The sequence below is a fragment of the Hemibagrus wyckioides genome, linkage group LG26 (assembly GCF_019097595.1).
Source record: "Hemibagrus wyckioides isolate EC202008001 linkage group LG26, SWU_Hwy_1.0, whole genome shotgun sequence".
Lineage (NCBI taxonomy): Eukaryota > Metazoa > Chordata > Actinopteri > Siluriformes > Bagridae > Hemibagrus > Hemibagrus wyckioides.
Window position 1 is genome coordinate 12,299,977 of NC_080735.1, and position 23,173 is coordinate 12,323,149.

The following is a 23,173-nucleotide window of genomic DNA, read 5'->3' on the forward strand; positions in this document are numbered from 1 at the left end:
ACAACACTAAATCCATACATGTTTAACACAAAACAAAAATAATTTAAATGATTTTTGTACCTTGCTCTACACTGCCCATCATATTTGGTGAGGTCATACTAAGTGGAGGTTTATTTTGCGGGATCCCTGGACTCTGCATGGGTGGCTTGGGTGAGGATGTCCAGCCAGGAGAGGGGGCAGGAAGTGATGGTGACTTCATATGGACGGGTGATGCCCCTGCCGAACCCATCATTGGAGGAGACTTGATGGAGGCTGCCGCTGCAGCAGCTGCGGCTGCTGCTGCTGGCTGCCCACTAAGCATGCTGGCCAACTGTGAAGGTGTCTGTGGAGACTTGAGGTTTCCCGAAGGGGAGCCTAGCATGGGGGACTGAACCTGCCGCAAGGTGGGGGACTTAAGTGGATTTACATTGGGTGAATTTGCTGGGCCAGCCTGGACACTCAAGTCTGATGGTTTGCGACCCATATTCCTCTGGTTAGGTGGGGGGCCTGAGCTGTTGGGAGGCTGGTTGGGAGGTAAAGGTGGCATGTGGCTGAGACGACCATTACCACCTACATTGCCTCCTCGCTGATCAGTGGCAAAAGGTGGCTCACCTCTGGGACCTCTCTGATTACCAGGCCCTTGAGGACCCATGACTGGGAATTGCCGGTTTGGTGCCATGTTGAAGTCACCTGGATGAGGCTGGTCAGGAAATGGGGGCCCCTGCATCATCTTCTGCTGTGGAGCCATGGCCTCAGACATGGGACCTCCACTATGCCTCATTTTCATAATCTCCTCTGGACTCATGTTCATCTGTGGATCTCTCATCTTGGAAGCCATCATCTGAGGACCGGGGCCCATGTTAACATTGAGATTGCCAGGTCCCATTCCAAAGTCGCCCATGTCACGCCCCAAACCTTTCACAAACTCCATCCTTGACGAGGGGCTCATGGGACCTTCGCCTGGCATTCTGGGAAACATCATGCCGCCTCCATTCCCAGGCTCCATGGGTCTTTGATTCCCCATTACTCTGTTCATATCCATCATCATGCTTGGTGGCAGACCCATACCTTGCTTGTCACCCATGCCTCGATGGAACATAGCTTCTTGTACAGACTGAGGGTTGGGGAATCTCTCCACACGGCCACCAGGACCTCCAAACATTCCCTGACCTGGTGGAAACCCCCTTCCATCTCCCATTTTGGGCATGTCATCAGGCCAGTTCATGCCAGGCCTAGGCATGGGATTAGGACCTCCCTCCATATCAGGGTTCATCATTCCAGAGAAACCTGGCATTCTCTGCATGTGTGGATGCATTCCTCTAGGGCCCATGTTCATTTGCTCAGGAAATGGCTCTGCAGCCCCAGGTCCCCACATTTCACCAGGATTCAGTTGGTAGGGAGGTGGTGGAGCACGCATAATGGGCCGTGGGCCACCCTGATGAAGCATCATGTCTCCCATTGGTCTGTGCTGCATTTGCTCCTGTTTGCGCTTCTTCTCCTCATAAAAGTCCTGCTGTAACTTCAGCCAGGCCATCTGTTCTGGTGTCATGTGGTCACCATGTTCACCACCAGGTCCAGGGTGTGAATTCATGGGGCCCTGACCTTGTGGAGGAGGCCCAAGATCATCGGGTGAAAAAGGCATGTCCCTGGGTCCTGGTGGCCCAAAGGGAGGTCCTTCTGGGCGTGGACCCCCAGGACCACCAGGTTTCCCCAAGTTCTGAGACTGAGCAATCATAGCTTGAAGTGGCCCCTGTTCAGGCTTCTTGGGACCACCTTCCATCATGGAAGCATTAGGTGGGGGTCCACCCATGTTTCCCTGCCCCATGGCAGCCATATCTTTGTCATCTGGGAAGAGCATACGTTGTATGTCACGTAAAGTCTGTAGGGAGCGCTCTCGATGCTCCAACTGCTCCTGGGAGAGACCCTCAGGATTATCCCCCATGCTCATGATCTCATGGGCAAGCTGCTGCTGGTGCTGGGCTGATAATTTTACATCAGCTCCTTTAGGCAGGTCAAGGGAAGAAAAGCCCTGCGGTGGGCCAGCATTTGGAGCCTGATTGGGACCTTGACTTCCAGGCGTCCCTGCCGGATTACTACCATCCTGTGATCCAGCACCATCCTGGGGGCTGCTGCTAGGGAGGCTCTTTGAGTCCATGCCTCCTGAGGGTGGGCCATCCTGAGAGAGGTTGGCTGGTTTAGCCACTTGGGCTGCTTGCTGAGGTTGGACAGGTTGCGCTGAAGATTGCTGCTGTGGCTGACCAGGCTGTGCTGCTTTGGAGGCTGTTTGATGGTTCTGGTCAGAAGAGTGAGAAGACTGCTGTTGGGACTGTGCCCCTTGCTGCTTGGGGTCATTCCTGTGTGGCCCAAGTTGATTGTTCTAAAACAGATAAAAGAGGATTTTATATAGTTTTGTACAAACTACCAAGGTTTAAAAATAAACAGTTTAAAATGTAACTCGTTTATTACCAAGGGAAGTTGTGGCTTGCCACCCTTGCCATTAGAAATATTGTTCATGTGATAAGTGATTATGTTGTCTGCACGGCCCGTGATTACTGCTTCCGCAGCCCTGAAAAGAGAACACAGTCACACTAAGTGGAGTATCAGTATTTCATAAAGTAACAACTATGCCCAAAGACAAAATTTTCACCACATTGAAGTAATACAGCTGGGGCAACTCATTAAATTACAATTTCTTATCAAGGGTTTAAGCGTTTCATCCCACCCATTTAGAGTACTAATTGGTAAATTAAATTTGAACCTCTATGTGCTTGCAAGTTTTAATTCACAACTCAACACATGTACAACACACGCAACAGAAGAAGATAAACAGTCTCTGTCTGTATTGTGACACCAGAATCATCACCCTTCCTGAGTAACATCAGCTCCGTAATGACATGCTGCTCAGTGGGAGATGCTCCTTATAGCAACAGCATGCATCCCTGATAGATAGTGTCACTGACATTTGGAATCCTGCTGATTGTGATCTAAAGGTTTCACGAGTCTCTGCTACCATGCCAATGACACCAACTCTCATTTCTCACTTGCTCCAACACACAGCCAGACATTGAAATTAGAGAAGCTTCATTCACTAATTATTTTGTCTATCTGAAGGGAAAAGAATTAGCATGGTTCAGGTGTAACTGAGGGGTTATGCAGTCATATACCATCAAAATGAAACATGCAAACTAACTACATTTCTATTCAAATGTAAAATTATTAAACGAGAATTCTTGTAGATTTACGTAGCCAATGGTATAAATGTTGATTTGGTTGACTGGTTGGAGTTAGGGTATGAAATTTGTAATATTACACTATTATGGAACACTTTCAGATGAGAAAACAACAGGTTTAATATAAGCGACGGTTTTAAGGACTGAACAAAGTATTCTCACTCAGTAAAAACATGACAAATTTTAGTGTCTGAAATTTGCTACCATGGCCTCTACACTATACAGACACTGGTTAATAATCATCACATTCATGTGGTCAAGCATTACTGAAACAAAAATATTGTCAAAATTTGGAAAAATCTGTAGTTCTGCTCTATAGCTACACGGAAAGCAAGAATATTCTGAACATACAAAAAACTGAACACTGAACAATTAAATAAAGAAAGAAATAAAGTGGAACAAGCCTTACTTGTTTGCCATTTCTGTGGTGAAGACGTAAACAACCTTTGACCCAGCTTTCTGACTGCTGCCCATCTCTGATGATGTGTTTTGTCCTCCGACAGCATTGTGGGTAGGCGTTGAGGCTGCCAGGGTGCTCGGATCTGGCTTGATGTCATTGGAGTTACAGTCTGAGAGGTGAGGATAAAGCAGACAAGGAGAGACATGTCGTTTAGATACGAAAGAGGATAATTGCCTGCAATCAATAGAAAATGGTGGTAATGTAACTCTCTAACATCAAGAAACATGAGCTAGGCCACTAACAAAAGCATCATAGAATAAAAACAGACGGTTAATTTTTCCTTTTATAGAACTTTATCAGACTTTCACTCGGCTGGCTGCCGACTCCTGTCTTTCAAGGTATGGTCAGACTACTTTCCTGTCTAAAATTGAGCCATGAGGTCATTTGATTCATCTGAAATAACATACCACGTATGCAAACAAATTTCCCACCAATACTGATGAGACACCCATTACTATTACTGGCCTAGCACCTACTTTCTCTCTTGACAATAATTGTGTTGAGGTGGACCCTCAACAATGAAGTCACGAGGGTCCACCTTTGAGAACACCTAACACATTTTTCTAAATGGACGAGAAAAAAAATCTGTAGTGTGGGAAATACAGCTTGTGCGGTGTTATTTCTGCTCTAGGATAATGTATTCAACATGATGCTTAAAGCCAGTCACTTACTGAAGAATCCTGTGTCGTCTTCATCACTCTCCCCTCCTGAACACCAGTCAGCTCCACTATAGGGCTGTCGTCGTTCAGCTACACATAACCTCTTTGCTCTACTGCCCAGTTCTGCAAGGAAAGGGAAAAGAGAGAAATATTAGCTCTCTGCTCCGATACAAAAACACTTTTATCTAGGGGTTTTATTTCAAAGGTGAACTGTATTATTTAAACCAACAATAAACCGGCATAAATGTATACACAGCAGCCTGTAATGAAATAAAACCTACCGAGTTGTGAGGACTATAAACAATATTTTAGTTCAGGATAACTTTTTCATAATCCTTGGCGTTCCGTCTGCAGTAAATAAAAGGCTCTTTTGAAAAATTCACCAGCTCTGAGCAGATAAGTTCCTGTTGTTTCTGTCCATGACCTTGTGGTCTACAACCCTGACAGTCAGCACCATCTGTATACTGCGTACACACCACTTCCCCGTAGCCAGGATACAGCAGTGTCTAGAACCACTGCTCAGATAATAGAGTTGGAATAAAGAAGAGGAGCATAACAGGACTTCCTGTGTGGAGAACACACTTGCTGCAGAAGCAAACAAACGCCATGAGCAAACTCCCGACAGCAAAGTCAAACACGCACAAAACTAACCTGGCAGGCTGGCTCAGAGAGACGTGCACATGCACAAAACAACCTATAAACTCCTTTACCTCCTATTGAGTCAGGAAGCACATTCACATTCACGCACAAACACAGGTAGGGGACTCATTTTATGCTTTGCACAGCTTTGGCTGCATCCTCCTAAATGCATTCTCTATCAATACACCTCGGGTAAGCTCAGGAAACAATGAATGCTAGTCTATATGAACTCATAATAGAGCATATTCGTCTCCGATTTAAATACCTGGGTGATTTTGCAGAAGTTATTTGACACATGGTTAATAAAATGGCTAGTCTCAAGGCAAATAATCTCTATGCAAAGGCATTAACCACCAGCAGGGGTCCTTCAGACAATCAAGCAGAGGTCCTTCAAGAGGGGAATGGAGAGGGGTGTCCCCTCTCCAAGCAGGCAAGATGGTACATTCCTTGGCACTTCCTACCTCTGAATCTACAGTGTGATGTTTCCACTAGGAGACATATGGGGGTGTGTGTGGATGTCTTTATGCAGCACTACAGTCCTGATCACAGTGCTCGAGGACAGCAGGAAAGACACGCGACCTCATGCGCCAGAAAAACAGCCCGAGTGAAAATGTGACTGCAATGACGAATACAGCATATTTGTGTCTTGGGGGTTTTAAAATGTTAGGCCATATTCTGGTCGTGTTTCAACATCATACAACATGTGGAAGGAGATAGGAGAGTAAGACCAAGGAAATAGTAGATAGAACATTTCATTACAGTGTACAATCAATCCCTAGGTCATAGGATTCACACAAATACCACAAAAGCATGCTGAAGTGCATATCAAACAAATGTTTTAACAGGTTATGTATAATCATCAGTAACTTTTAAACCATATTTTCTCTTAAATGCAGAATTTTCCAGATGCATGGAAATGTGGATTCCTAGTGGAAATCACTGGACTTGGAAAGAAATGGAGCGAATGCTTTCCTTTACTTGAGCCATCCCAACGAGACAGGGCTTTCAAAACGTTTGGCAAAAATTTCTATACAACTGACAAAATTAAAGGAGCAATTACGGAGCATCCTCACTCAAATTAGTAATTGCCCACAGGAAGGAAGATTTTCTTACCTTTCTGGTCCCCCTCATTATTGGGTGTCCCTGTATCCCTCTGCTCAAAAGACTCAATCGAAGTGCTTCGCTCCCTCTTGATCTTGCTTTTTGCTCCATTGCCAGAATTCAGTCCCTGTCCATTTTTGAGTCCCATGCTACCCACAGAACCCTGAGGGCCTTTGGGTGTGTGGCTTCCACTTAGCGCCTTGGGCTCACAGGGAGACGGCTGCGATTGGCTGCCGGCACCTCCTTGTTTTCCCTGATTGGGCAGTTTGGAGTCCATCTGAGCGGCGCTGGAAGGAGACATCACGGGTGGTGAACGCACCATGGCCTCCTGCTTGGATTTTGGACTGCTAGAGGAAAAGGAGCAGTAGAGAACAGACACAGTGAGCCGATAATCTCCAGGCATCAAAAAGTTCATATGATAATAATGACATTTCAAAGCATAGCAAATACTACTGTTGAAATGGACGGCTCAATTTAATCAGGAACAAACTCTTAGTATATATAAATAACTTACTTAACTTGTATATATAAATAAATATAAATAACTTAGTTACTGCAGCTGGAACGAGACAACCAGATAAAGACACTACAGTCATAATCAACCTTTTTACCATACCAGGAATCATTCCTGGGCAAAAAAAAAAAAAAAATTGAGGAACCTTTCATTCTAACTTAGCAGGAAACTGCCCTCATTCTGGTGGAGATAAAATGCTGTGTTGCACTTGCATACACAACCCCACCCTAAAGAAAAATGTTACTGGAACATTTAAAGGGAAACCCTAATGCAATCAGGTGACGCACCAGTCACATTTACGGTGCCCTTATGTCCGAAACCTGTTCTCTCCATTTCTCTTTCTCTCTGTTGACAGAGTGTCGAGTTAATATTTAATAAAATACCCTGTTTAACCAGATTGGCCAGCAGATAACCGGAGACCAGGCCCTGAATTCACGTCACGTTACCTTGGTGACGAGGTACACATCTGCAAGGGATTTGAGCTAACAATGTTATGGAAAGTAGCAGTAGCAAGTAAGGTAACAGTGCAGATACTGAAAATACTGCAGGCTCAGCAAGAAGATCTAAAAGTTGCTCATATTGCACATTTCTAGTCACCATGGTAGTTCTCTTGACTGCTGCTCTTGTTTGAACTATTGAGCACAATGTTTGCCAACTTCACTAAATCTAGGTCCAAAAATGGCCACCAGATGATGACCTGGAGGCAAAAAAAAAAAAAAAAAAACAAGCAGCAAGAAGGCAAGACCTGGCCCATCATGGCTAAGTGTCATGGTGCAAGACAAGCCCAGCAGGAACCTGGCAGGCCAGTGGCCCATTCCTTCACTGGCTACAGAAGCATACGTCAACAAGAGGGTGGGCATTTTGGCTTTGGACAAGACTGGCAAGCAAGAGACAAGGCGAATGAAGCGGCCGTTCTGGCTGAGCTTGTGTGGGTCGGTTTCATGGGTGTTGAATCAGACAGTTGGAATGACTCCAAACGCTTCTCCAGAGTACCTTCCCCCAAAAAACACACTGCAGCAGCAGTTAGCTACGCCTGGCCTGCTTTCCTCTTCATAAGAGCTCGCTTATTAATTTTCCTTTTGCGTCATAATTCTCTGGGAATCCACCACTCTTGGCCAAACAGAAATGAGTGTCTCCTTGTGCAAGCAAACTGCTACTACAAAATATACTACAGCAAATAATATACCAGTAACATACAAATCAAATGCCACATTGCATGTTTAACAAAGTTTTTTTTTTTTTTTTTGCGCCTCACCTCTGCGTGTTAGCTGAAGGAGAGTTTCTCACTTTGGGGTTGCTGGAATGCATTGACGACAGTCCCAGAGCTACCGAGGCTGAAGCAGTAGTGTGCTGGTGAGGGCTGGGTGTGTGTGTGTGTGAGTGTGTGTGCGAGTGCGCGGCGGGCGTTGCCTTGGCCCGGGCGCTGCGGGACCCGGTGTTGGCGGCTGCAGCAGGGCCACTGCAGTCCTGGCCCTCCTCCTGCCGGTCTTTGGCTCGCTCTTTTCTGGCCGTGGCGCCCGGCGCCGTTCCACTGGCCGTTCCCGTTCCCGCTGCTGCTGCTGCTGCTCCTGCTCGCTCCTCCTGCACCTCCAGCATCTCCCCACGGAGCCCTCACAGCCCCTGGCCACACTAAACACAAACACACAAGATAACACACAAGATAGAGAGCAAGTTTAAAGGCAAGGTTCACAAAACGAGACACATTCTGTAGTCAAATTCAAAATGCCAAAAGATGCCATTCTGTAAAGGAATGATGGCTGAAACTGCTTAATACAATCAATACTGGCAATAAAGTATTCACAATATTAAAAATAGTTTACTTTAGAATTGGATAGAAAATAATCACTACAAGCTTGTGGACACACAAGTCTGCTGTTCCCTTTAGCAAAACAGGCTGTACACATGCAAAACTTCCACATACAACCATCATCTAGTCACCACACATTAAAACACTGCAAATGGAAACAATTATCAAAAGGTATTTAGTGTCATGCTTAAGGGGTGAAACGTGGATTTCAGCAATCCACAGAACTTATAACAAAACAATGCAAGTGACAAAATTCTCAAACAAACTATTATCTAGAACTACGGTTATTTTTTTACAAGCATTATAATGTTTTATATAACAATCAACTTAAGTGTATTTGATATACACATCATAGACCGACTAAGCAGATCCTAAATAGTTGAGAATGAATTAGACTCCATTTAAATCACTCAAAATACGTACAGACTAATTCTAATATCTTGTTTGAAGCAATCTAACATTTTGCATTAAAAGCAGCAGGACTATTAAACTGCTTCAAGGAGTCGCAACCACAGACTCGAAACCTTACATGACCCTTGTGCTTGCTAGTAGAAACACCTGGGGCAGGAACAGGAGTCAACACGACTACACGGTTCCATGACTAGCGCTAGTTAGTCTGTAAACTTTCCTGATTCCCAGTGAGAAGAAATGAGAATACGGTCAAGTATGTGTACACACTCTTCGCTCTGTAGTCGTCTGATCAGAACACGAGAAACATTTCATAAGGCTGCACTGTCAAATTCTGTTGTCATGCACAAGATATTTAGGATGGATTCCAAGGAACACAAATGATGTAAGCGGCTGCCTGCCACCCCTCTGGCAAAAAGGAAGGACTGACACCGAGGGCAGTAACGCACTTCAACTGCTCTCATTTAAAACCAGCAGACTTTATTAGAGAGCATCACAAAAGATGACCACCAAGTGTATAAATGATTGACGAGCAATATCAATGATCTACAATCAGCAGTCTCTCTCTCTGTCTCTGTCTGTCTCTCTCTCCCAGTCTCTCTCTCTCTGTACCAAAAACTAAAAAACACAAAACTGAACCAGAGACAGAGTTCCTTCAAGCCCAAGGCGCCATGATTCACTTTGAATTCTGTTCTTTAATTAAAATGATTTTAATGTCCATCAAAATGAATAGCAAGTGCCTTTTTGACAAGGCATTTAAACCAAGCGTATACAACGAACATAACAAAACCGGTCCAAACAAGACAATTGGCCAGGCCGACTAGCGACATGTCTTGCCAGTGCTAATTGCTTCTGCTTGAAATAAGCTTACATATAAAAAGAGATTTAGATTTCGCGATTTATCCGAAACATCACATTGTACGATCCTGCAAGAGGAAGGATTAAGCATTAAATGATTAAATAAAATTGCAAGCAGAATGAAGAGTTGTAGTTAGTCACTTATTTGCCTATCAGGTGTAGGAAAAGAAAAGATACTTCGCCAATCATGAGACTTCGGGCTCTCAACAGATTTAGTTACCTTAGAGTTTCTAAATGCAGAACGTTTAACTTCATTTGCTAATCACAAACAGAAGAATCTGTCCATCACTATGCTAACAACAGGTAAAGATTCAACAAACTCACCTCCTCAAGAAAAACTGAAATCAAACTAAAGGCTTTTAAAATCGAAAGACTGATTATTACTTTATTAGTCAGTTGGATTATTTCAAATATATACACAACATGTATAAAACTCGTTATATTATATATATATGCATATATAATAACTAGCATGTGGCAAACTAAAATAAAAGGCCACAATAATACCATGCAATCTGTTACAGCATTAAAATCTTCTCACGTCCTCATGTATTACTCACTCGTAATTTGTTCGACTCTTATCACAGGCTGTACCACTAACAAACACTCTGCTGCTAAATTTATATTGTTTGTCATGTTTGCACCAGGTGAATCATTTTCAGCGAGTGTGGTTGACTCTTGCGGGGTTTCAGTGTCTGTAATCAGGAAATGGACTCTTTCCGGGATGAACTCCCAGCTTCTTGCATGTGAAACAAAAAGTGTGGTGACTTGATGAACAGAAGCATGCTTCATAACGTAGACCAACTAATCAATAATGAAATATGGTGCCAACTAATTTATTAATTCTTGTCAATTAGTTGTTGCATATCATGTAATAAACCATAATAAAAAAATATTCGATTATTTTATTAAGAACATAAGAATTTTCACTATTGATCAGTGTGTGTGTATGTATGTATGTACACACGTATATATATACACACACACACACACCAACCAGGTATAACATTATGACCACCTGCCTAATATTGTGTGGGTCCCCCTTTTGTTGCCAAAACAGCCCTAACCCATCATGCACTGTGTATTCTGACACCTTTCTATCAGAACCTGCTTTAACTTCTTCAGCAATTTGAGCAACAATAGCTCGTCTGTTGGATCGGATCACACGGGCCAGCCTTCGCTCCCCACATGCATCAATGATCCTTGGCCACCCATGACCCTGTCGCCGGTTCACCACTGTTCCTTCTTTGGACCACTTTTGATAGATACTGACCACTGCAGACCGGGAACACCCCACAAGAGCTGCAGTTTTGGAGATGCTCTGATCCAGTGGTCTAGCCATCACAATTTGGCTCTTCGTCAAACTCGCTCAAATCCTTACACTTGTCCATTTTTCCTGCTTCTAACACATCAACTTTGAGGACAAAATGTTCACTTGCTGCCTAATATATCCCACCCACTAACAGGTGCCAATGATGAGATCATCAGTCTTATTCACTTCACCTCTCACTGGTCATAATGTTATGCCTGATCGGTATGTATATAAATATACATACATATACACACACACAAGATACTGATACAACAGAGACATTCACTCTGTTATCTAGAGGATGTCAAAGAGCTTCTGTTGCCAAGTTACATGAGGCAAATGACAGCACATTTAAGACAAAATCATGTACTACATACACAACCATTATCTGTTTTGTATCAGTCAGTGTAAGAGATTACATGCCATTTGAGCGTTATTCTAATTTCTATTTGCAAGAATTTGATTACAAACTAATATCAGCTTTTTTTTTCTTTATCATCGGCTTCACTGCTTTCTAAGTACCACTATCAGCGCCAGCCGTTAAAAAAACCCATATCAGTCGACCACTAATTACAATTACTTAAACTGCAGTTGTTCTGTGCCAGAAACACCAATAAGGCCTATTTAACAGGACAGCATTTTAATAAATGGTAGTTAACTTGCTGAAAACACCCAAACACACAAATTACCGAATTAGGATTTTTACAAATACTACTCTGCTGTTGGTTTATTAAAAAAAATAAAAAATAAAATAAAATAAAATATACAAACAGAAACACTTATATACAAGCTACATCATTAGACCAACAACCACAATGCCTCAGGGGAGAGGGCTGAGAACGCCATTGCTGTGATTCACTGAGCAGTTTCATTGCTCTGCCACCACTCCTCATGCGCTCTCTCTCTCTCTCTCTCTCTCTCACACACACACACACACTTGGAGCATATAATGAGATGCTTGCAGTCAGAGTGAGTCTATTTTGTATGGCTCCAGCAGCAGTAGACAGCTTGGTCGCAGAAGCTCTTCCGCAGCCCAGCCAAAGACACACACACACACACACACACACACACACACACACACACACACACAAGCCCACCGACAGTGTTGCCACGGCAACACGCACGGACAGGGCCCTGAAGCTGCACCGCCTCAAGACAGACAGGCAGACACACACACACACACACCTCCGAGGTGAAGTGAATTAGAATGCACATGCACTTGGACACACACCCACAGTAGGTGTTTTTTGCATTGCATCATCTAGAGGTTTTCATAAGCAAATCAGAGAGGCAGCGCTGCAAAGCCAATTCTTCTTCTTCTTTTTTTTTTTTTTTTAAATCAGCCTCCAGTTTTTCAAATAAAGCTTTGAGAAGGTAGGTATTGATCCAATAAGGAGGGGGGGGGGGGGGAAATCTCCACACTCAAAATCGAGTAATAAAGACGTAATTCACAGAGTCCATCAGCGGGAAGAGCATTAGTACAGATATCCGTTTAAATCCCCCATATCAGCGCGAGTTCGATATTAATATTTAGCCGACATTCACAGCTACAGTGATTATTCTATTAGCTTTTGTTTCATATGAGCAGGCGTGCTTTTTATGAGATCTCCCAGAAGGCACTCAATATTTATGTGTGCAGGAAATCTGTCCTACAGATTTCGCTGCTTTTATGTGCTCGAATGTTAGAAAACACTATCAATATTGCTCATTATAAATGGGGGAGCTAGTAATTATTATTAACGGCCCAGTGTTTTCACAGCCATCGGCACGCGGCGAAATCCCGTAATACAGCCAGGGGATGATGAAAGAATCTGTCAGCATGGAAACGGAGGGAAAAAATGCATTCATTTACAGACAAAATTTAGGAATTTAATTTGTTGATTTATATTTGTTGGGAGGCTGTGTGTGTGTGTGGGGGGGGGTATATATGCTAATATCCAAAATGCTAATTATTTATTTTGATGATTTAAAAAGATTGCTATTTGGTAGATACGTTCATTTACGCTCTTCTTTAGCTGTTGCTCAGTTGATGTAGCTACAGTAGAGCACAAGAGAGTTATCATTGCTTTAACTGGATGGTCAAACAGAAGCCCATTGAGGTCGGACTCCTGCTGCCCCACACAAGCAGCAGACAGGGTTTCTGGATAGTTTCTTTCTTGTTTTCTTAACCAATTGAATTGAGCTAGTTTATTATTATTATTATTATTATTATTAATGCCAAAAAATCTTCACAGAAAAACATACATAAGCACTACATTAAATAATACATTCCTTAAGGCTATAAAAGGGTGTCTATGATGTAAAGAACTATTTCTATTGCAAAGATTGGGAGTGACGAAGGGGTGGAAAACGTCTGTATATCAGAAATGCCTGTAAATCAGTGTACACCATGGTGCCCTTGTTTCCCAATCAAAAGTAAAGGGGGAAAAAAAAAAAAAAGAGGGAAAAAGTCTCTCTTTTCCATCGCCTGAACTTTTTTTGGGTTAGGTTCAGGTCTTCTGTGTGGTTTTTGTGATGTAGCCGAGATGGAAATTTAGCTGAAACCTGGCAACCCCACGCTAATGACATTAACTCTTTTTCTCTGTGCGCCTCATCTAAAACCACCGACAGGAAACACATGGAATGCACGTGTAACGAATGCAAACTAGAAAGATCAATGTTTATTTTTCCCAAAAATGCCTTTAGAGGATAAACAGAATGGATGAAACGCGAGGAAACACAGCACAAAGCTAGAGGGGAGTTATAAACTCGAAACACTCCGTAATTACAAATGTAGCTGTCTACCTCGCAGTGTGTTTAATAGTTTCTCTCACATCATTATACCACGGATGAAACATCGCGAGGTATCTGCTTCATTGTCGATCTCTTGCCAGATACTAGATTACAAAAGCCGTCCTCTCGAACATCACAGCCAGTCATCCTGCGTTTTCTACGGATGGAAAGAGAGGTGGAAATCCTAGACGTGGCAACCGCAGACTGTGCAAGATGAATGCGGTGGAAATATATTTAAAATAAAAAAAATAAAATAAAAAAAAAAAAAGGTACTTCAAAAGGACAGGTAAGGTTTCAGGACTGAAGGGAAAGAACGGGTCACAATCCTGGGTGCAAGCCGAAACCACTCGTACAAATCACAACAAAACTACAATTTATAAAAGTCAATGAAACCCAGGACACCACAACTGCAAAAACGAAAAAGGATCCAATACTTCAAAATCACAGCTCTCAGCATTGAAAAGTTTTCAGAGTCTGCAAACATTTCCAATGGGTTGGAGTGTTCAAATCGATGGTAAAGTAATCGACCAAACACAAAAACATTACCAGACTTCGACTTTCCTTATTAAAGTTTACAGTTAACAATTTTGTCATGCGAGAACAGTAGTAATGGCTGTTCTACCTTAAAAAAAAAAAAAAAAGAGAAAAGTGAGAGGGGAACCCCGTGTTTTTACCCATCCAGTAACAACACACTCCTACTGCCTATGACTAGCACTCCTGTTAAAGACTTTCCAATGAAGCGGTCTGTCATAAACACACACACACGTACGCACAGTACTGGAACAGTTGTTTTGAGTATACATATGTTTTGGGAAAGCCCCGTTTTCAACACATATGCTGCAGTGACATCTGGGTGTTTGTCTGACAGGTTCCCACGTCTCCTTCCTGCTGAAAGATGATGCTGTGTTGTAGCTTTCTGTTTTGCCTGGCTGAGTTTTGCCTGTTGCATGAGAAACGGAGACCCGTTTATAAAGTCTATGATTTAGTGCTACATGAAGATTAAAGCTAGTAAATATTGCTTTTTGTCATATTATATATAATATATATATATATATATATATATATATATATATAATATAATATAATATAATATAATATAATATAATATAATATAATATAATATAATATAATATAATATAATATAATATAATATATACACACACACGCGTCAAATGTGTAGGCAAGCCCTAAAAGTTGATTCCTGGTTATTTATTTATTTATTAATATTAAAAAAAAAAAAAAAAACCAAGTTAAATCTAGCTAAATATCAGAAATGATGAACATTTCTGAGGTAAATAATTCTCTTAAGGAAGTGACTATTTTTATCATCCATGGGTTCTATGACGGCGCTGCTAATGTAGTCTCGGTTTGCATTGCTAGTTGTTGCCATGGCAGCAACGAATGAGGAAACTTAAGGAAAAACTGAGTTAACTAAAGCCGCTCAGACGAGTCCAACAGCGGCGTGTGTGTGTGTGTGTGTATATAGAGTGCAGATGACTGCATCAAAACAAAAAAGACCAAATTCTTTCTTTCACCTAAAAACTGCATCAACTTGAAAAGTCAGTCCCCACGGAAACAAGAAGCGGAAAATAACAATCATTCAAGTTTCTTATTACAGGCACGCACTCAAAGCTTCGGCTTTCCAAATTGTTTTTGGGTCTAGAAAGAGACGTAATTTCCACAAATCCCGATGAGAGATCTTTTAACGCTGATGTATGACTGGCTTCATCTACATCTTGGCCAGGACAAATAGAAAAACTGACAGCTGATCGGTGCAAACAGCATTAAAGCAGATGAAACGAGTTATGAAGGGTTGAAAATAATACTGGCAAAGAGCGCAGAGTATAGGCACCAAACGGCTAGACGTGAACCGAAATCCGTGGATTCAGAAAAATCGTCCGAGGGCGAGAGCGAACATGAGGCCCGATCGTGAACATGGGAGTGAGAGAATTCAAGCGCCAAAGCTGACAGACATAAATAATGACAGACATGAAATAACCCTCGTCACCAAATACACTCACATACCAACCAACCCACACACACACACCCTTGTTGTTTACGCTCACTTTAAAAAGGCCAGGCATATTATGCAAATCCCATTTTGAAGCAAAGCCATAAATTATCCAGATTTTCAATTTCTACCTCACACACACACACACACACACACACACACCTGACTACATGTTTACTCATGGACCATAACAACACACACACGGTAATAATCTTGGGTAGAAAAATGTCCGCTTTATATCACTGCATCAAGCCAGTGCACATGATCTACTGAAATCAACTAAATATTTTAATATTAAAAATACTGTTTTAATACGTTTGGCTAATGGTCAAGCAAAGGTGTAATCTCTGTTATTAGCTTTCCATCTAGTGCTTTCTCTGGTTCAGTGTCGATAAGAAGTCATACGATACAGTATACTGTAGTAGTTGTGCCATTTCCCAATTCATGTACATCATGAATATTATTACTACACACATGTTCGAATTTAGCTACATGCTGCCCAGTCAGACACCATTTGCTGTGCTCTCAAAATAAAGTCTGGCCATTGAAAAGGCAATATCCAGCCATCTGTAGCTCAAGAAGCCTTATTCTGGACAAATTTCAAAGAGAAATGAAATGGTTCGGCTCCCCGGGCGAGAGTCGTATGAAATATATTTTTAATAATGTAGTCACGATACAAAGTAATTACAAATACTATTAGAATATGTAAGAGGTTTACGCAATTAAGACATGACCGTTTAATACAAGCACATGGCTATGTTTTAAGCATTTTACTAATACGTTAGGCTGCGTAAATGCAATTAAAACTTTAAAACCTCGCCAATCTATTTACATTCCTGTAACACACAAAATCCTGTCTTAGAGACGATGCGGTGTATATAAATAGGCTTGTAAAACAGCAAGCGTCATCTGTAGCCCTTTACACCAAGCTGAACAAAAAACAAATAAAATTTTATCAAGTTAATATATTAACAACATTAAGGTATGGAAAAGGACACGAAAACTTCCGCTTCTGGTGATACCTCAGACACAGCTAACTTTGTCAAGCTGAATTTACGACAAAAGAATATTTTCCGAAGGGAAGAAACAAACAGAGAAATAAACAAACAAATCTGTTATGCAGTCAGACATAACCAGACCATAAATCTGTCACCAGACATTTACCTCATTATTTATTAAAATGTTAATTAAGGCTTAAAACACTTAATATGACTCATCATTCACCAACCTAGCTAATATTTCCAGTTTCCAGTTCCCAGAGAAACTAGCACCTAGCTACTTGGCTAATGTTTGCTAAACCTTAAAAGAATCTCTACTAAAGAACTAGCTGTAAGTGAGATGTTTTATTAGATACTAGCAACTAGCTCACTAGCTAATCTAATCAATTGCCTGAGATACTAGCTCCTAGCTAATGTCAGCTGTTCTTACAGCTAACTAGCTGAAAGTTAAATATTCCATGAGATACTAGCAGCTAGCTCACTAGCTAATCTAATCAGTTTCCTTGAGATACTAGCTCCTAGCTAATGTCACAGCTAAAGTCAGCTGTTCCTACTAGCTTACTAGCTGAAAGTTAGATGTTCCATGAGATACAAGCAGCTAGCTCACTAGCTAATCTAATCAGTTCCCTGAGATACTAGCTTCTAGCTACCAAGCTAATGCCAGCTGTTCTTACTATCTGAAAGTTAAATATTCTGAGATACTAGCTCACTAATCTAATTAGTTCCCTGACATACTAGCTCCTAGCTAATGTCAGCTAACTAGCTGAAAGTTGCATATTCCGTACTAGCTAATCTAATCAGTTCCCTGAGGTACTAGCTCCTAGCTAAGGCCAGCTGCTTTTACTAACTAACTAGCTGAAAGTTAGATGTTCCATGCGATACTAGCAGCTAGCTTACTAGCTAATCTGTTCAGCTCCCTAAGATATGACCTTCTAGCTAATGTTAGCTGTTTAACAGCTACTAGTTAACAAGCCGAAGTCAAAATTAAACGAGTTTGTAAATCTTAATAAAGAAACCTTATTTTGCATTTTGTTTGCTGGAGCTTGGGAAGAGCAACATCTTTATATACAATGATCAGCCATAACATTATGACCACTGAGAGGTGCCGTGAAGAAGACTGATTATCTCCTCATCATGGCACCTGTTAGTGGGTGGGATAATGTTGATGTGTTAGTAGGAGGAAAAATGGTCCAGCATAAGGATTTGAGCGAGTTTGATGAAGGGCCAAAATTGTGATGGCTAGACCACTGGATCAAAGCATCTCCAAAACTGCAGCTCTTGTGGGGTGTTCCCGGTCTGCAGTGGTCAGTATCTATCAAAAGTAGTTCAAGGAAGGAACAGTGGTGAACCGGTGACAGGGTCATGGGTGGTCAAGGCTCATTGATGCACGTGGGGAGCGAAGGCTGACCCGTGTGATCCAATCCAACAGACGAGCTACTGTTGCTCAAATTGCTGAAGAAGTTAAAGCAGGTTCTGATAGAAAGGTGTCAGAATACACAGTGCATGATGGGTCAGGGCTGTTTTGGCAGCAACCCAATATTAGGCAGGTGGTCATTACCTGATTAGCTGATTATGATAATATTTATATATATTTATTATATATATATACACACATACATACACACACATACACACACACTTCTATGTGAGAAGCACATAGTGAGAAATTAAAAGACAGAATCCCACATTTCTCCTCAACAACCAAGCATTGGTAAAAGCATCACTGATTTCTGGAACTAACCACCACTGTTGTACATTTGGACAGTTTGATGGCTCACTGCTGGTGATGCGCTAACCATCTTCAAAACTCTTGCTAGCTTTTGATGGACACATGCTTGGTGTCAGTGATTGGCTCACTGTTTCAGCAAGATTCAAAATAAAAAACAAACATCAACCAATATTATATTTAGACGAAAAAAAATTGTCAGACTGCTGTCTATAGCTGATGGATCATCCTGTCCCTAATCCAGTGCGTATCTGTATTGTTAGCAAAAGCAGATGACGAATTCGAAAATTCAGTATCGTTTTGGTAAAAACTAATAACACGATAAAGTAGAGATGGTCTATAAGAAGAGTCAGTATTAATACCAATATCAGTCAAAATAGACTTGATTTGCATTTTTTAATAACAGCTGCAATAACAAAAGCATTTTTCAGCCTTACATAAACTTATATGCTGTGATACATATGCTGTGACATTTTAGTTGCATCTCTCACACTTAGGATAAAGCCAGGTTTCCAGGAGAACTAAGGAATATCAGACTAATAAAAAGCCACGAGGTTTAGTGGTCTAGAACACACACACACACGGCAGTGTGAACGGTGCTCTGTGTGTGTTCTCTACCAATAGAGTTAAAGAGATTTAGCGCACATTACCTCACATTTTCTGGTGCTAGCTAAATTAAATTGTGTCTGTTCACATTGCCTAACCCCCCCCTTGCCTGGTAACAGACAGGAATCATATGAGCCTCATACGAGAATTCAACTGCAATTTCTAAAGGAATCAACGAGAAAGAGAGCGTGAGAGAGAGAGAGAGAGAGAGAGAGAGAGAGTAAAAACAGAAATCTATTCCAGCACACTAAAGACTCCCACAGGTTCATGCATCCTGACACAACACCTTGAAGTCATGCTGAAAAGTATAATTTTGGCTTTAGAGAGCTCAAGGCGGGATTCAGTCCCGCAGAACCGACACGATCTGACCGGCTTGGCTTTGTGGGTCAACTAAACCCAATACAAGCAAAGAGATTCCTTGAGTGCAGTCCACAAAACAGCCAAAGGCTAAAACTAAAGCACTAGAACATTGCTGGACTCACAATAAACTAACAACAAACAACAGTATTCTGCTCCTGCAGGCCAAAGCAGGTAGTCATGGGCACAGAAAAAGATGCTATCATTTTTCTTTTTCTTTAAATGTTTTTGGATAGTTTAGTTTATGTGGCCTAAAAGGTATACAATTACGATGCTTAACTTTTTCCCACCATATGAGCCATCCAACAGAACGCAGATCAACAAATTAAGCCATCAATCAGTGCGTTAATAAAGTAGACAAGATGGAGAGGATAATTATCGAATAAAAGATTTAGAGCTTGTAGATGGACAAGCTGTTATATTTAAAGACTGTTAATTACACACACACAGATAAATGAATGATTACCATTTCAGAAAGATTTGCAACTAATTTTTGATCCGCTGAACAAATCTGTACAATTTCTGAGAACTGGTTTATCTAATCAGTTTAAAAGCTACCAAATTTATTCAAGAAAAAAAAAATGAGAAAAATGGTTACGTCATGTCCTTCTGAGCTGCTTCTGAGAAAAAAAAATGAAATATATAAATTATACATCTTTAAAAAATTATATATCTGAATTATATATCTAAAAAATATCTAAATTATACATCTTTAAAAAAAAAGTATATATCTAAAAAAAATATATATATCTAAAAAATATATATATATAAAAAAAAAATATAAATAAAAAATTATATCTAAAAATATATATATCTAAATTATACATCTTTAAAAAATTATATACATCTAAATTATGTATCTAAAAAATATTATATATCTAAAAAGAATTATATAAAAACATTTTGCAAATTTGCTTGGACAGATTCTACAAATTCTATTTTTTATTGTACTAGTAGTATTTTATTTCATTTCATTCAACTTTATTCTGCTTCTCTCACAGACAGCTTTTCACTATACGTCATGTGTTTATGTAGACCAAATTAAATTAGAATTTTAATACGTCATTGTGTTTGAATGCACTTACTGTAATTTAACACGCATGTCTCAGGCCACAGTAGATCCTGAGGACAGAGTATAGTGAAGATGGGTGGGAATCATTTCAATGTAGACCCTACCTAACAGTTTCAGAGCAAATCACGTTGTGGGGGGAAAAAACTAACCATCTTGCCGACACACTTTTAAGTGGAATAAGACACTTTGGACTGTTATATTTTGATATTAACAGACCACCTTATTGTTGATGATAACAGCTTGTCCATCGTAATTCAGTCCATATTTAAACAGAACGGCTGCAAGAATGCGCTTCAGAAACCGGTTGATATTCATTTCGATTGCATTTTACTTCTGATACTTAAAGCTAGGAAAGAAGTGAAGGGAGGAGTCATGAGGAAAAGCGCGGCCATGGGGGCCAAGTGTTCGCCGATTTTCCGTGCTTCTCTTTCTTTCCCCCTGTATGCACGCTGAGTTTTCTGGATTCTTAAGTATTTAGAGGCCTTAAACAGGGGTTACTCCAACCCACACCCACCCCTTGGGCCATTTTTCCCTCACTCTTTATCCTCTGCCATCCAAATATTGCTCCCTCCATAGCTATAGTCTCCACAACAGATGTCCACAATCAAAACCATCTTTCTGGGATCGCTGACGTCACATCAGTGGTCAGTCAAGGGGCTAACTACGGAATTAACAACCAGACTAGTGTGAGCTGGAAGAGACTTTCAGGAGATCTGCTTTAAAACAGTGAGACTCTTCCTCCCCCTTGCGCTTTCCTCCTTTCCTCGGCTTCCCCCTCACAACCCCCATCCCACTTTCTCACACATGGCTCTGTCTCTCACAGCGGGCCCCCTGCAGAGGGACCTTTGTTTGACATGGCTCTGGAGATGTCAGCAGCAGCAGTACTCACCATGTCTCTGTGTGTCACGATATAGCCGTGGCCATGGCTGTCTCTGCACTGCAACGGGACACCACTCTATGATCTGAGAGAGAGAGGGAGAGACAGACAAAGAGAGAGACAGACAAAGAGAAAGAGACTATGATTATGTAAATTTAACAGAAATCATGACTCCGTAAGTGCAGATTTTCTTCGCTTAACTGAATTGCAGTATGGTAACATGCTTGCATCTTACAATAACTAAAAACCAGGCGCATGGTTTTTTTTCTCCTTCTTAAAGGCTAAATCCTCCCTGAAACACTTTAAATATGTTTATTTTTTTACAAAAAAAAAAAGCCTGGTGCTTTTAGTGATTGAACTGGATTGCTGGATTTCCGGTGTTCCTGTGAGAACTCGGAGGCAACTTCTAACGCAGTTATGTTTAATAGTAAAAACAATTGTGGTCATGTTGCACTGCCAGAACCTTAAAAACAATAGAGTGAGAATTTCATTTCTCACCTCACCATTTTTCAGAGTTTGTTATTGCAATGTTATGAATAAGAAACCAGCAAAGACATAGAGACATGACTCGGTTATGTAAGCAACATACGTCATGATGAGCATGAGGGCGTGACGGTGGAAACCACCATCATCATGATACTGGGAATATGGTGCTGCATTTAGTCTAGGATATCATTCATTTATTTATTTATTTATTTATTTATTTATTTACAAAAGGACTTAAAGAAACTGAACTGTAAACTGTATTTCAATTTTTTTTTTTTTTTACATGCTTAAGGATTTTTTTTTACATGTTTAATATTTATGTATTTATCTATTTGTTTATTTACATGCTTAAGATTTAATTAATTCATTAAATTGCAAAATGAATAAATGCAACTGATGTAGTATTACAATTTTTTTACATGCTTAAGATTTATTAATTTAGTTTATTTTTCATGCTAAAGATTTTTTTATTATTTATTTAATTCAATTACAAAAGGACTGAAAGAAACTGAACTAAACTGTATTCCAATTTTTTTTTACTTGCTTAAGGATTTATATTTTTTTTACATGTTTAATATTTATGTATATTTATTTGTTTATTTATTTTTTTTACATGCTTAAGATTTAATGAATTAATTAAATTACAAAATGGCTAAACGCAACTGCTGTGGTATTACAATTTTTTTACATGCTTAAGATTTATTCATTTATTTTATATGCTAAAGATTTCTTTATTTTTTATTTATTTAATTCAATTACAAAAGGACTGGAAGCAACTGATGTGGTATTACAATTTTTGGGGGGTTTTTTTTACGTGCTTATTGTTTATTTATTTGTTTATTTATTTACAAAAGGACTAAAAGCAACTGATGTGGTATTACAATTTTATAATTAATCGTTAAACCCGTAAAATGTTTGTTTTTGAAAAAATTCTCTATTTTTCAGTATTTTATTATTAAGTGCTATATTGTTTAATTTATTTGGGCATTATATAAACATTCAACTGATTCTTAGCAAAAACTACTGCATAGCATAGCAGTTCATCATCAAACCCATATATTTTTTTATACACATCGTGTATAGTATAAAAAAATTCTAAAGGATTGTGATGATGCACGTGCCACCACCGAGACCAATAATGAGAGCTTACTGGTCAGTGAAGTGGCAGAAATATCATAATCATACATAGTTATTCTTCCTCGCTGCCCTTAGTGTGTCACGTTTTCTTTCACCAGTTTATCATAATTTTATGAAATATATGAATACCTAAAAGGCCCAGAAAGTTTTTTTTTTTTGTCAAG

The 23,173-nt window shown here is 40.3% G+C and overlaps 1 protein-coding gene across 4 annotated transcripts in view; it reads right to left on the reverse strand.

The window, feature by feature from the left end:
- bcl9 (BCL9 transcription coactivator) overlaps positions 1-23,173 on the reverse strand; it is a 99,718-nt gene that overhangs the window by 4,149 nt on the left and 72,396 nt on the right. For 3 of the 4 annotated variants that reach the window (XM_058380996.1, XM_058380995.1, XM_058380994.1), the window contains exons 3-9: positions 21,399-21,471; positions 7,838-8,211; positions 6,081-6,415; positions 4,341-4,451; positions 3,619-3,778; positions 2,446-2,545; positions 61-2,356 (exon numbers count right to left, since the gene is read on the reverse strand). In XM_058380996.1, coding sequence (XP_058236979.1) covers positions 61-2,356; positions 2,446-2,545; positions 3,619-3,778; positions 4,341-4,451; positions 6,081-6,415; positions 7,838-8,178 — 3,343 coding nt within the window. In that variant the 5' untranslated portion in view covers positions 8,179-8,211; positions 21,399-21,471. The remainder of the gene's footprint in view (positions 1-60; positions 2,357-2,445; positions 2,546-3,618; positions 3,779-4,340; positions 4,452-6,080; positions 6,416-7,837; positions 8,212-21,398; positions 21,472-23,173) is intronic. The other variant, XM_058380997.1, reaches the window with a different exon arrangement.